The sequence below is a fragment of the Acinonyx jubatus genome, chromosome C1 (assembly GCF_027475565.1).
Source record: "Acinonyx jubatus isolate Ajub_Pintada_27869175 chromosome C1, VMU_Ajub_asm_v1.0, whole genome shotgun sequence".
NCBI lineage: Eukaryota > Metazoa > Chordata > Mammalia > Carnivora > Felidae > Acinonyx > Acinonyx jubatus.
Genome location: NC_069381.1, coordinates 3,788,667 through 3,802,806, shown reverse-complemented (window position 1 = coordinate 3,802,806; position 14,140 = coordinate 3,788,667). Strand labels below are relative to the sequence as shown.

The following is a 14,140-nucleotide window of genomic DNA, read 5'->3' as shown; positions in this document are numbered from 1 at the left end:
CTCTGTGTAGGAGTTAGCTGGTCCTGGCGGGGGGGGGGGGAGGGGGGGGCGGTTAGTCTCCTGTGGTGAGGCCCCAGGTGCCAGAGCACCAAGAACACAGTGTCAGAAAAACTAGTTAACACAGTTGAGTATGGTTGGTGCAGGCTCTCCAGGGTCGCTGAGAACCCCGGCTCTCCTCTGCCCCAGGGCCTTTGGTTTGCTGCTCCTTCTGCCTGGTGTCTCCCCTCCCCTTAGTTCTCAGCTCAAACATCGTCTTTCCTGACCTCCCCTGGCCATCCTGTTAAAATGCACACCCACTGTCTCCCCCACTCTTACTGTTCTTTACATGAGCCCTGTTCCCTGTTGTCTCACTAGTGCCTGGAACAGTGCCTGGCACAGAGTAGATGCGTAGAGTAGATGCTTAATGAATGTTTGATGAATGAATGAGTGAATGAATGAATGAATGAAAACCATTTCTTGGTTCCAGGGCAGACGATAAGAGCACAAAGGAGAGCCTCACTGTAGGTTGTGTGGCTCTGGGAAGATGGCTTGTGTTTACAGTCCCTGGGTGTTTTCGTCTGTGTTGGCAGCCATGACTTCTCAGTCCTCAAAGATCTGCTTTTCCTTTGCTAATACCACCCCAGAGTAATTCTGACAAGTTGAGGATTTAGAGTTTGTGATTATATCAAGAAGGACTCATTTGTTTGCAAATAATAAGGACAACCCCATTCAAAACAGCTTAAGTTAGAGAAAGGTCACACAACAGAAAAATCCATAGTTAGGACAAACTTCAGGTGTGGCTTGATCTAGGGTCTCAAGTGCCATAACCTGGGCTTGTTCTCTCTCGGGCCCGTGTGGTGTCAGGTGCCTGTGTCTCTTCAGCCGTGGCCTCTTGTGTCTCATTGGCACTGGGTGAGTCTTGCCCGTGTTGTCTGTACCTTGGGACTTTAGTGCTTGGATTGGCCAGGGGAGGGCCAAGCCCTTTGACGCATAACCCCCGCCCCCCCCCCCCCCCCCCCCGCCAACATCCCAAGAGCACTAGCCACGGGGGAGGCAGTTCCCCCAGAGGATATTGACCCCTAAAACCGGTGGATTCTGAGTGCCCCAGTTCTCCCAGGCTGGCCGGTCAGCACGTGTGGCATGGCTCGTGACGTCGGGAAGCCTTCAGGGCCGGCACCTTCTGTCTCGCAGGGAGTGCTGGAGGTGCTCTCGGAGGTGGGCTGCTGTCTGCGCGTGTCCCTCTTTGATGTCACCTACCGACACTTTTTCGGGAGGACGTGGAAGACCGCCGTGAGGCCCGTGGAGCAGCTCTCCAGGCAGCCGTCCAGGATCGTCTTCGATGAGGTGGGCCTTGGCGGTGGGCGGGGCTGCTCTGGGGCCAAGCTCACGCCCTGTGCATCTCAGACCCGAGGCACTCTTAGCCCTGGGGCACTCCATTTCCGGACCCAACCTGTGCGGGAGCCACGTGTCCCGGGCAGACGAGAGCGTGTGGCTCTGGTCCAAGCAGTGGGGCGGGGGACACTCGCGGGTCTTGTCACCTTCAAGGAACCCTGGAGTTCGTGGAGCGAAGTTAGGAGATTATCGGTCTCACTGACTCCCCTGTTTTCTCTCACCCTCCTTGTCCCCCTTCTTCTTTCAGTTTGGTTTCCTTCTTTGTCTTCAAGACGGGTGTTTGAGACTTAGCAGGAGGGAAGGCGACTTACCCAGGTGGCAGGGGGCAGAGCCTGGACTGGGACCCACGCCTTCTGTGTCCACACTGGGTGCTTGCGTTGGCACTGCTGATAACGTGATTGGCCCCTGCCCCGCGGGCCGGTGGTTTCTGGCTTTGTCTGGCTGCCCCCAATACAAGCATGTATTCGGGCTTTGGGCTGGGTGCCGGGGGTGAGGGTGGACGGCACGGTCACGGCGCTCACCGCGCAGAAGGGGGGTGACGCGTAGAAGCAGGTAACAGAGTCATTGTAAGTTGCGGTGAGCTTCCAAAGGAGGCCAGTACGCTGCTGTCCCGGGGGGACGGGGAGACCTCTGCGGGGAGGGGAAGAAGGAGGGGCTCCCCTGAGTGAACGTTGAAGCCGACGCTGCAGGCAGAGCAGGGTCACACCCGCACCAGCTTCCCGACGCGGCCCGTCTGCTTGATTGGGCTCCTGTGGGGACGTCACAGGTGTGGAGAGGGCCGGTGCCCTGTTGACTTGATCCTTCTCGGGTGTAGAGCGGGGCTCAGGGGAGCCTGGTGCTGTGGCCGTAGTGCAGTGAATGGTGAAGCTGGCAGTGACCATAGCCGTCCTTGGAGGCGTCACCGCATGTGACCGCAGCCCGAGTGCCCCTTTGCTGCTGGGGACCGTCCCGGCTCAGTCCTGAAGCTGCGGGGGGCCGGCTGAGCACGCTGCTCCCTGCATTTGGCTACCACCCAGGGTTCGGGCTGTGGTCGGGGCGCGGATCCATCCTCTGGAGCCCTGCCTTCCCAGGGTAGGAGGGCGCTCATGCCCCCAGAGGTCAGGAAGGTTAAATGAGGCCTTGGGAAAGCATGTGTCCTGGGGACGAAAGATGTGTCTGATATTCAGGTTGTCACACAGCCTATGCAAATGCTACTGAAGAGTCTGGCTGGCTGCATCGTATGTGAGCCACGTGTGGGTCTGTGGACAACTCCTTATAGGGCTGTGTCAGCATGGGCGATGAATGGCCTTCTTGCCCCTGACACGGCTGGAAGAGGTTCGCCAGGAGCAGCGTGGTCCTGGGGTCGTGGATCACCTGGCCGGGCTCGGCCTCCACTGCCATCGGGGGTGGCCTCCGAGGGCCAGGCTGCTCGGATTTCTCTTCGTCGTGTGTCCGGTCAGGCCCACGGAAGCCTGGTTTGTGACATGACCACAGCGAATGATGGAGGTGTGGACGTGGGAGTTCACTGTGGGCTGGGCTGTGGGCCAGGCCTTGGCTCACAGCACGTTATGTGATTCCGTCCCCCCAGTCCTCCTCCAGAGGATGGTGTTATATGTCCCTCCTTACAGAGTCATCAGCAGGTCAGGAGGCCGGGAGTGCCCGCTCTCAGGCCCCTCGTGTCACTGGGTGGAGGTGAGCCCTGAAATCAGTGCCTGAGTGCTTTGCAGTCGTGGGTTGGGAACGAGTCCCTCTCCCATGTCCTCCCCTTGGCACCCCTGTCCCTGACCAGTGCCGAATGGTGGGACTTCCCTGTAGTGGCGGGGTCACGTCCCCCAGGCCATGCTCTGCCCAGAGTGGCTGGGCAATGGTGGCCTACGGAACTGGCCACACCTTAGAAAACAGCCTCCGGAACTGCCCTGCTCCTGCTGGACCTGTCCAGGCTCAGCACTGCTTCCCCCAGAGGCCTCTGCTGCCACACCGGCTGCGGGATGCGTCAGATGTCACCCGGTCCTGGGCCCTCCACGTCTGCTCAGCTTCCCTCGCTGTTTGTCTCCTGCTCAGTCGGCCATGCGGCGGGGGACGGTGCGTTAGTGAGGACACAGTGTTTAAAGTTTCTGGAAAATTCTGCACCCTCCAGTCTTGCAGTTGCTGAAGTGGAGCGTGCAGCAGGGCCAGTGGGTGAGCAGAGGGTTTTTGGGGGGCGGTGACGCCAGAGGAGTTGCTCAGGAAGCGGCTGCTGTCCAGCTGCTATGCCCAAGGCGAGCAGCAGAGGCCAGTGGCGCCCCAGGAACCGGCTGGCCTGCTGTGCCCTTGAGCACAGTCCTCCCAGCCCAGCACTTCCTCTCTGATTCTGATGATCAGAATACGGGAAAATCAGCTCCTTTCGAGTTAGTTAAGGAAAGAATACCCCGTGTGGAGTGTGTGTATGTGTGTGAGTGTGCGCGTGTACGTGTTTCCATGCACGCGAGCCATGGAAATGTGGAGTACTCCCGTGGTGGCACCCACAGACAGGAGGCTCTGCACCTTCTGCCCGCGCACCTCTGGAAATAAGTACAACTTGCCCTTTTTAGAGGGGATTCGGAATTTGGCAAAGATCTTTTTCTGGTTTTATTAATTGTTTGTGTTTTCTGGTTTTACCGGTCGGCAGTGGCGTGGGGAGATCTGATTGGAGGTGGGCAGCCGCCAGTAGCAGGCCCCCATCCTTGGAATCACCATGGCCGTCCAGTCTAAATGTGGATTAATGAGCAAAGCCCGTGTGCTCAGGGTTTTTACTGAGTTGTCAGTGTCATATGGGTCCTGACTTTATTGCTTGGCAAATAACGTCTTGGAGAAAGACATTGAAGAAAGAAGTCTTGCCTTGAACCTGAGCTGGTATTTCTGTCTGTGAGTGATGAATTCCTCAGGCTCAGCCTCCCCCCTCTGGCTTGCCTGCCTCCCCCGCTGAGGCTCAGCCTCCCCCCTCCGGCTTGCCTGCCTCCCCCGCTGAGGCTCAGCCTCCCCCCTCTGGCTTGCCTGCCTCCCCCGCTGAGGCTCAGCCTCCCCCCTCAGGCTTGCCTGCCTCCCCCGCTGAGGCTCAGCCTCCTGACCTCAGGCTCGGCCACCCGGGCGCTGTCTGGTGGAGCCTCTTAGCTCAGAGACCAGAGTTCTGTGCTGTCCTTTGAGACCCTCCTGGTGCAGAGGCATCGCCTTTCACTTCCGCTGAGATGGTTAATAATTTGTTCCACCTCTCAAAAAGTTATCTTCTGAAAAATAATCTGGGAAGCCAAAGTACCGTGCGGTTTCTGCATTTTCCTTCTGAGACGTATGTCGTTCTCCTTTAAACTCTCCCCCTAACAAAGCACATGCAGGCTTTCAGTGACAGCGTCCTGTTTCCTTGTCCTCGTATATTTTTTAAGTTATTTATTTCGAGAGAGAGAGAGCTGGAGAGCTGCAGGGAGAGTGCGAGGGAGAGAATCCCGAGCAGGTGCCACACTGTCAGCACAGAGCCTGCTGCGGGGCTCGATCCCGTGAACCGTGAGATCATGGCCCGAGCCGAGATCAAGGGTCGGACGCTTAGCTGATTGAGCCACCCAGGTGTCTCTCCTCCTCCTTGTGTTTTATGGGAGTGACCAGACAGGACCGCCACCACACAGACCGGGCTGGCTGCCTCCAGGGCTCCCCTCAGCCCCTGGTGTTGCTACAGGGGTAGGTACGCCAGCGGCCTGAGCTCGAGGTTCAGCTAGTGGGGTAGCCTCTGCTCCCGTGCCAGTGCCACGAGAATCCACTCTCACATGGTCTTATTCGTCAGGTGGTGACAGCCATGTGATTTCCTCTTTAAAAGTGGACACGCTAGGGGTGCCTGAAGTGTTCAGCTTCAGCTCAGGTCATGATCTCCCGGTCTGTGAGTTCGAGCCCTGCGTCGGGCTCTGTGCTGACAGCTCGGAGCCTGGAGCTGCTTCGGAGCCTGGAGCTGCTTCGGATCCTGTGTCTCCCTCTCTCTGCCCCTCCCCTGCTCGTGCTGTGTCTCTCTCTGTCTTTCAAAAATGAATAAATGTTAAAAAAAAAAATTAAAAAGTGGACACTCTGGCCCTGGGCGTGGGGGTGGTATAAGGCGGGCGCAGGCTCTCACTTAGTCCTGGGGGCTTTGGGCCAGGCACCTAGACTCTTGGCTCCGAATTCCCTCGTGTGTGCCTGAGAGAGAACGGTGTGCATCTCGTAAGGCTGCCAAATACGTACCAAATACGTTCTCGAGCACGCACGCGGTGAGCAGTGGGCACTCCTCCATACACACTTGGTGCCAGGCCCTGTCCAGGAGCCTCACAGACCACGATGGAGAAGACCGTGTGTCCCCACGCCGGCCGGGGTTGACGCTTACGTTGTCCCTCTGGAGCAGGGCCTCTCAGCCTGGGCGGGCTGACCCCTGGGGCTGGCCCTGTTGTGTGTTGTGTGCTGTGGGTGATGGCGGGCTCTGCCCTGGGTGCACAGAAGCCTCTGACTTTGGAGCTGGAGACTTTGCGTTTCCCAGAGGAGAGTTTTGTGTCACAGAGTCCCCGGGTTTGGGGCACTCGGGCTCATGCTGGCAAGTGCACAGGAAACCATCTGAGCCTCAAGTGGGAGGCCGCAGGAAGTGTTGGTAAGCCATCCTGTCTGCCTTCCTGAAGATTCTCTGTTAAAGGCTTGTTGGAAAAGAATTGCTCGAAGACACTGTTGCGATCTCTGCTCCTCTCTTCCCTGGCCTCGCCACCCAGCCTTCCGCTTGCGACTGAAGCGAGCAGGTCGAGTGGCAGTGCAGTTGGGGACACGTGGCCACGGCCTCTCCATCACGGCGCGTCATCAGACGCCCCATTTCAGTTCTGTCATGTGGGTGAGAAATGAGGACCTGGCCCCTGGGCAAAATGGTGTCCATGTTTTGGAAGATGAAGGCGTTAAGACAGGAGCATTTCCATGATTTATTAACCTGTTTACCCCATCAGGGAGGAATCCTGTCAAGTGTAGATGAGTGGGGATGTGACTGGAGTGAACGACAGCCCCCCTCTTCAGTCCCGAGAGTTCTTCTCTTGCAGGTAATTTGATGGGCTTGACTCAAACTTTTAATCACACGGTTTTAGTTGACGCACAGGATTTTCCTCTCGCAGCCTGCCGCGTGGTGTTAATTAGACATCCTTACACTGAAGGGCTTCTTTGCAGTTTTGGCTCAGCTGAGTGCTGGCGGAGTCCAATCGCGTGCTGCAAGGTGGGAATGGCACCTCGGTACCGGGTGAGCCGGGCCGGCCCCACTTTGCCCTCCTGGGGACGGTCCCCGCAAGGCGACCAGAGGATTAAAGCTTGTTAGAAAACAGAAATCAGGGGCCGCGGGGGCTCAGTTGGTTAAGCGTCCGACTCTGGATTTCTGCTCGGGTCACCATCTCGTGGATTGAGTCTGAGCTCTGTGTTGGCTCTGTGCTGATGGTGTGGAGCCTGCTTGGGATTCTCTCTCCCTCTCTCTGCCCCTCGCCTGCTTGAGTGTTCTCTCTCTCTCTCTCAAAATAAATAACTAAGCTAAAAAAAAAACACCAACAAACCCCAAAAACCAAAAATCAGCTGTGTAAATTTGACAATCTAATTTGCTGTATTCACGACTCATGAATGGGGCGGCATCCCATCCGGCAAATAGAAAGGAGCTCCGGGGAGCTGGACAGAGTGCAGGGCTTTCATAGAACAGGGTGGGAAAAAGTCGTTTCTGCAGAGAGAACATTGTTCTCGGGCGAGGTCCCCTTCCTGTGGGGGGAAGGCAGGGGTCAACCAGGCGGTCTGTGTCACCAGCACCGACCAGGGAGTCCCAGATTGCTGGGTTAAAGGTTACGTGGCCGAGAGGTGGAGACCGCATTAGGTCAGGCGTGGCCTTGTTTGCTGACCGGGGCTCGGCACAGGTGACCCTGGGGCCTGTTGTGTTCTTTCTGAGAAGCTCCACGGCTGCCTTGTGCTCTCACCCCTGGGAGCCTTTTTACTTCCACAGGCTTCTGGTGGGTTGTGCACTGGGTTTGTGTCTTATACCTGCCGAGGCTGGCCTTACCTTTGAGCTCTGAACTTGGGGGTGGGGTCGTGTCTTCAGGTTCCTTAGAGATTCTTCAGCACGGTGCTCTCCCCACACTGAAGGCTCCGTAAATGACGTTTGGAAAAGAGCACGCGCCCTTCACGGTCAGTAGTGACAGGGTAACACCCTTCAGGCCTCGGGTCACGGTCGGCATGCTGTGCTCCCGGCAGCCGACGTTCCTGGTTGAAGGTGGGGTCTTTGGGGACAGACAGCAGCGGGGCTCTGCTGTCGTCGTTTCCGGTCTCAAATCATCGTCTTCGGGGGCAGATGGCAGGGAAGGGCCGCGGCCCTAAATTCGAACTTGGGCCTGCTGAACAGCTGGTGCTACTGCTCCAGGCAGAGCAGTGTCAGGGTGACCTCCGAGTGGGGGACCTTCGTGGCTTTGCATCGGAGCATCTGTTTCGCTGCCGAAAGGAGAAGCGGGCGGTGTTGCTAACACGGACGTACCCAGGTATTGATAGGACAGGTGAGATGGTGACAAACCGACGCTGCGGCCGGCCGTTCAAAAACAGTTCTTGAGTCTCGGAAACAGAAACATAATTCTCTCTTGGTCCCACCACCTGTCAGCTGTGAGTGGCCATTATTTCATCATTTTGCCATAAAAGATAATAGAATAACGATTTATATCTCACGGCTGATGTTTTAATGTGTCTCTCTGTTATTCTGGGCTGACAGTCTGTGATTACAGGAAACGTTTTCTCGGTGACACCCTGGTAATGACTCGTTAATGGGGGATTAGTCCACGGTTAAATCACATTGAAGCTGCCCAGCGTGGCCTTGCCTTACCGCTCCCTGGCTGGGGTGGGGGGGTCTATATGTGCAAGGGGGTGACCTCTCACCCGTCACTCTCCCCCAGTGAGGACGCAGTTCCGGGGACGCTCCCAGTGCAGAGCCACAGCTCAGCACCTCTGTCTAGGTTTGACCTGCGAAGCCCGGCCGCGATCCTGTCCGCATCCTCGGTGCCGACGACGTTTATTAGCTTTAAACAGAGGTGACTGCGCTGGGCTCACGAAATAAAAGAACCACAGAGCCCACAGAGCGGAGGCGCGTTCTCTTCTGTGCCAACGGAGAACGCCACCGTGCAGCCAGGCGCAGAGGCAGGTGGCTCTGACTCCCCTCTGTTGTCTTTCCCTTAAGGCCACCACCAGGACGACCCCCAGGATGGGTGGGGCGGGGCGGGACAGGGCCCAGCTGGGGCTCTGTTTGCATAGGATGGAGCAGAAAGGTGACAGGTGGGAAACCTTTTAGGAGCCACCTGAATACCGTCTACTTGGCTTAGGTCCAAAAACAGTCTTGTAAGAAAATGCTGTCGAGGTGATTTTTGTCGTAAAAAGATGTTAGTTGGGCTCTGAACTGGGGATGATTACATAGCGTCTCAAGAAACCTAAGGATCCTGCTTAGTTGAAACAATTGTTTTGGTGGAACTTCTTAACGGCTGCACAGAAAACGGACTAGGGCCGACGTTGGCAAGCTGGGTTGAAGTTTCAGGCGGTGAGTGTTCTGTGGGACGGGTCGGCAGGCGTGTGTGTTTGCAATGACTGGTTCCCACGAGGTGACGGGGGCGTGAAGTCGCTCCTGCCTTTAGGTGCAGGGCCTGCGGCACGTTCCGTGGATGGGAGTGGCTGGGAGTGGCTGGGAGCTCCTGGAACAGAACAGCTTCATTCATTCCCGTCCGAATGAAAAGTCGTGATACCAGCTTCCGACTCCGACGGAGCTATTCTGCTCCAACGCCCTAGAAGGAGGTGTGTCCCAGGAGGAGACACGTTTGCGGCATTTTAGGACCTGCAGGACAGTCCATCACCTACGTTCTGGTTTCTGTTTTGCAGTCCTTGTATTTTCACACGTCCTTAAACCACCCTAACATCGTGGCTGTGGTCGAAGTGGTCACCGAGGGCAGGAGGCCGGATGGTTCCCTCCAGGCTTTGTCATGTGGGTTCGGAATTCTTCGCATCTTCGGCAACAAGCTGGAGTCTCCTACCTCAGCCTCCCAGGACAAGCGGTATCTGCCTCATTTTCTTTATCCTTGGGATTTTCCAGCCTCACTCTGGGGAGAGTTAACTGCTCATCATCCCCCACACGGAAAGCTTTCCCTTTGTCCACTTGTGTTGTGGTCTGTTCCCAACGGTGTGTACTCTGGGAGGTCTTTGCTTTGGAGTAGCTGGGTTTGCCATTTCTGAGTAAGCCAGGGAGTTGTCCTTTAGATGGGGGTGGGGCCGGCTCTGGCCCTGGGTGTGGGGGTGGTATAAGGCGGGCGCAGGCTCTCACTTAGTCCTGGGGGGCTTTGGGCCAGGCACCTAGACTTTTGGCTCTGAATTCCCTTGTGTGTGCCTGAGAGAGAACGGTGTGCATCTTGTAAGGCTGCGGGAGTACTAAATACGTTCTCGAGCACGCACGCAGTGAGCAGTGGGCACTCCTCCATACACACTTGGTGCCAGGCCCTGTCCAGGAGCCGCACAGACCACGATGGAGAAGACCGTGTGTCCCCACGCCGGCTGGGGTTGACGCTTACGTTGTCCCTCTGGAGCAGGGCTTCTCAGCCTTGGTGGACTGACGCCTGGGGCTGGATAAGTCTTTGCCAGGGGGCATCCTGTGTGCTGCAGGATCTCTGAGAACATCCCTGGCCTTACCCACTAGATGCCAGAAACCTCCCAGCCTCCTCCCCCCACTTGTGACCATTGGAAATACCTGTGGACGCTACCAAATATCAGGCAGTCTCACCCCTGGTTGAGAAAACCAGTGGTCTGGATACACAACCATGGCACTTCCTCAGACGTTGTCTTTGCTGGGACATTTCAGAGTGTTATAAATTTCCCTGGCGTAGTTTTCTAGCACCTGGGTGCGTGGGGGCGGGCTGTCCGTGTGCTGGAAGTGTGTGGCCAGGGGCACGGGGGGGTGGGGGGCACCAGGGGCGTGGGTGGCATGGGGGGGCTGCTGCTCCACTTGGCCATCTCTCTTCTCTGCGGAAGGTGTGATTGTCTGGTGTGTAGAAAGCTCTAGTAGGTGTGGGGCGGTTGGTGAGTTGCGTGCTTTCCTTCCGAGACGTGTGGCTGACGTCTGGTGACTGGAAGCAAGACGCGGAGAGTTGACGTGCACCCCCTGGACGTGTCTTGCAGGTTGAAGCTGTACCACGGCACCCCCCGCGCCCTCCTGCACCCGCTTCTCCACGACCCCGTAGAACGTAAGCGACGAGGCGTGGCCCGGCCTGGCCCGCGGTGTTGCCGCGGAAGGTCCTGCCGTCCTCAGCAGCACTGGTTCACCCTGTAACTCTGAGTGCTCTCTGCCCTCAGTCCATCTTGGGATCTTTCTCCGTGGAAACCTATCAGCTTAGTGGATTTATTTAGTGAATTAGGGCAAAACTTCTCACGGGCCTGGAGTTTGGACACAACTGAAGGAACTCTAACGTGCCATCCTGAGAGGAGGGCATTGCTTCCTGCGGACGTCCCTGGGACAGCAGCCCCGGAGCCTCCTGGCCGCCGGGGCGGCAGCCTTGCCCACCAGACGGGGTAGTTGCTGTCGGTCACCGGCCGCGCGGGCACCAGAGACCTTTCGCCGTGAGGCCCGCTGGTTCCGCTCGGCACGGCATGGCCTTCCAGCTGTGCCTGACCGCAGAGGAGCGTCACGCGGGGCCTCCCGCCGTCCCCCACGAGGCCCAGCAGCCGTGTGGAGGATGGACAGATGGATGGGGGCGCCTGGCAGAGCATCTCCGAGGCCCAGGGTGGGGGTGTGGAGGGGTCAGGTGGTCGGAGGTGGATCCGTTTGGGAGGATGGCTTTTCTTGTCTTAGACTTGTTGCCGGATTCTGTGACAGGAACTTTGAGCCTGCCCCATGGCCTGAGTTAAAAATTGAGCCAATCCCACGCCTTCCACTGCCCACTGAATCTGGCGAAAATTTCATTACAGAGGAGCAATCAGTCCAAAACTTTATTTTATTTTTTAAAGTATTCAAAAAATTTTTTTAAATGTTTATTTATTTTTGAGACAGAGAGAGACAGAGTGTGAGTGGGGAGGGGGCAGAGGGAGAGGGAGACGCAGAATCCGAAGCAGGCTACAGGCTGTGAGCTGTCAGACCAGAGCCTGACACGGGGCTGGAACTCACGGAATGGGAGATTGTGACCTGAACCGAAGTTGGATGCTTAACCCACTGAGCCACCCAGGCGACCTAAGATATTTTTTTAAAAGTTTACTTATTTTAGAGAGAGGGTGAGAGAGAGAGAGAGAGAGAGCTCATGTACATCCATGCGTGTGAGCGAGCATGGGAGGGGCAGAGAGAGAGAATCCCAAGCAGCCTCTGTGGTGTCAGTGCAGAGCCCGACTCGGGGCTCTAACTTGCGAGGAACCCTGAGATCATGATGTGAGCTGAAATCAAGAGTTGGATGCCTAACCAGCTGAGCCACCCAGGTGCCCCTGAAACTTAATTTTATTGATAGAAATTGACTTTTAGGTTATTTCTTAATTGAGTCTAATCATTACTTTGCTGGCATTTTGTGTCCTGGAGCATCCTTAGGATCAGGACTTTTTTTTTTAAATTTAATTTTAAGTAGGCTCCATGCCCAACGGTGGGGCTTGAATCATGATCCTGAGATCAAGAGTCACATGCTCCATCGACTGAGCCAGCCGGGCGTCCCAGGATCAGGACCTTTAGACGGATGTGCACAGCCAGCGGCTTGTCCTGGGGCAGCAGTGGAAGGTTGTGTGCTGGGAGCTGAGAGCATGAGGGTCACCTTCTCGTGGGCGTTTCCCGAAATGTACTGATTTCTTGCTCGAATGGGCAACACATTCACATGATTGAGAATTAAAACAGCATAAAAAAGTTTAAAAAGGTCCAGTGAGGCCTTACCCCACTGCTCTGCTCCCTCCCTTGCACCCCTAGGTGTCTCTAGGACCCTTGTGTGGGACAGAGGCAAGAGCACATTTCCAGGCTCTCATTTTTGCCTCCTCTTTTCCCCTTGACAGTTTGCCTTAGTGAAGTCTTCCTGTTGGTGCCTGGAGCGCCCCCCATTCTTCCTACGGCCGCGTGCTGTCGTTGAGGTCGCGATCCGTGCTTTACTGAGTGGTCCTGCGAGCCAACCTTGGGGGACCCAGGGGACAGAGTTGGGGACCCAGGGGACAGAGTTTGGGAACGTTACTGGTGTGGACAGCTGCCGTTTTGCAACGCGTGCCCGCACAGCTGGGGGTTGAACTCCCGGAAGCTGGGGTGCTGGGTCTGAGGACTAGTTTGTAACATTTCTCCTGATTTCCCTCCATGGAGGCCCGGCCAGCATCTTTCCAACCAGCCATACGGAGAGTGCCTTTCAGGGCATTTAAATCTTAAAGTAGGCAGCAGACCCTGTGTCTGTGGTGGTTAGGTATTAAATATATAGTTTTCGTTCATTTTGTTTTCTAACAAATGCAGTAGGTCATATTTAGCTCATTTCTTATGAAATCGTGTAGCACGTTGTAGTAGGTGCTTAGGCTCCTGTCAGTGGAAGAAATCAAGTCCCAGCAAGACTTTTTTGGGGGGCTGTGTAGAGGGGCTGTCTCTGGTCCGTCTCAACTCCAGGGCCCTGTGGTTCTGGGCACCGCCCTTCCTTGAACCTCAGTTTCTGTTGATGCTGTTCCCTCCATCTTCCCGAGCTCTGTGTCCGAACCCTTTTTAGCCGTCGCTTTCTCCAGGATGATTTCCCTCTTCACTTTCCCTGGTCCGCTATCTGCTGTCCACACCTACATGGGGTTCAGTCCCGTTCTCCCTTGTGCTGCAGGTATCGTGGTGTTTGTGTCTTGGTCTGTCCTTGAGGGCTGGGCTCTATTCAGAGGCTGCTGCTCCCAGGTCCCAGTCCTGCTGCTCTGTGGGCTCGATGATGCAGGTGCTGAGTGGGGAGGGAGGCAGGCTGGGGCCCAGGGTGCCTTCTAGACCACTGGTGATAATGGGGACCGGGCGGTTTCTGGACTTCATGACTCGGTGGGGAGGGGTGAGCAGGAAGGATTTTGTTGTGTTGCATTAAAAACGAGTATCTGGGAGGGCGCCTGAGTGGCCCAGTCGGTTAAGCGTCCAACTTCCGCTCAGGTCATGATCTCACGGTTCGTAAGTTCGAGCCCCACATCGGGCTCTCTGCTGTCAGCACAGAGCCCGCTTCTGATCCTCTGACCCCCTTTTCTGCCTGCTTCTGGCATGCATGGTCTTTCTCAGAAATAAACGAACATTAAAAAAAAAAAAAAAGCAGGTATGTGTGTTTGTAGTTTCACCAGAGAGTTCTTAAGGATCAATTCTTTTTGCTTTTTAGGCTGAACAGAGCATTTCCCCTGCCTTCGTGGAAAAATGCGTTTCCTGCTTGTGGTGTTTCTTTCTTAGATGCTCAGTTTATCGACTGGTTTGACCCAAAGGGCCTTTGGTCACAGCTGTCACATGGGTGTTTTCTCCCCCAGAAAACAAGCATATGACCCTCATGGAGAGCTGCAGCCTTCAGTACATGCTGAGGCCACACCCGCTCCTGGAGCCCGTGTTCCATCTTCTTCCCGAGAACCTTCTGGTGTCTGGTCTGCAGCACATTCCTGGCCTCCTTCCCGCTCACGGAGAAAAGGGTAAGGGCTGCTCGTCTCTCTCCATTTGGTGTGTCTGTATCATTGATGGCTGATGGCTAGACCTCATAGGAATTGGGCTCTACAGAGGGGTCTGGGTGTGGCTAGGCACCCTCAGCAAGTGGCCTGGTAGAGGTGGTGGTGGGAGAGGGAAGGGGGGAGGGGGGGAGGGGGAGGTGGTGAT

General features: G+C 56.2%; 1 protein-coding gene across 6 annotated transcripts in view; it reads left to right on the top strand.

Moving 5' to 3' along the window:
- The window catches only part of NPHP4 (nephrocystin 4), a 111,824-nt gene that overhangs the window by 15,197 nt on the left and 82,487 nt on the right, over window positions 1–14,140 (top strand). For 5 of the 6 annotated variants that reach the window (XM_027060605.2, XM_027060603.2, XM_027060606.2 and 2 more), the window contains 4 exons: window positions 1,171–1,323; window positions 9,229–9,401; window positions 10,516–10,580; window positions 13,804–13,959. In XM_027060605.2, coding sequence (XP_026916406.1) covers window positions 1,171–1,323; window positions 9,229–9,401; window positions 10,516–10,580; window positions 13,804–13,959 — 547 coding nt within the window. Of the gene's footprint in view, window positions 1–1,170; window positions 1,324–9,228; window positions 9,402–10,515; window positions 10,581–13,803; window positions 13,960–14,140 lie in introns of those variants that run through there. The other variant, XM_027060608.2, reaches the window with a different exon arrangement.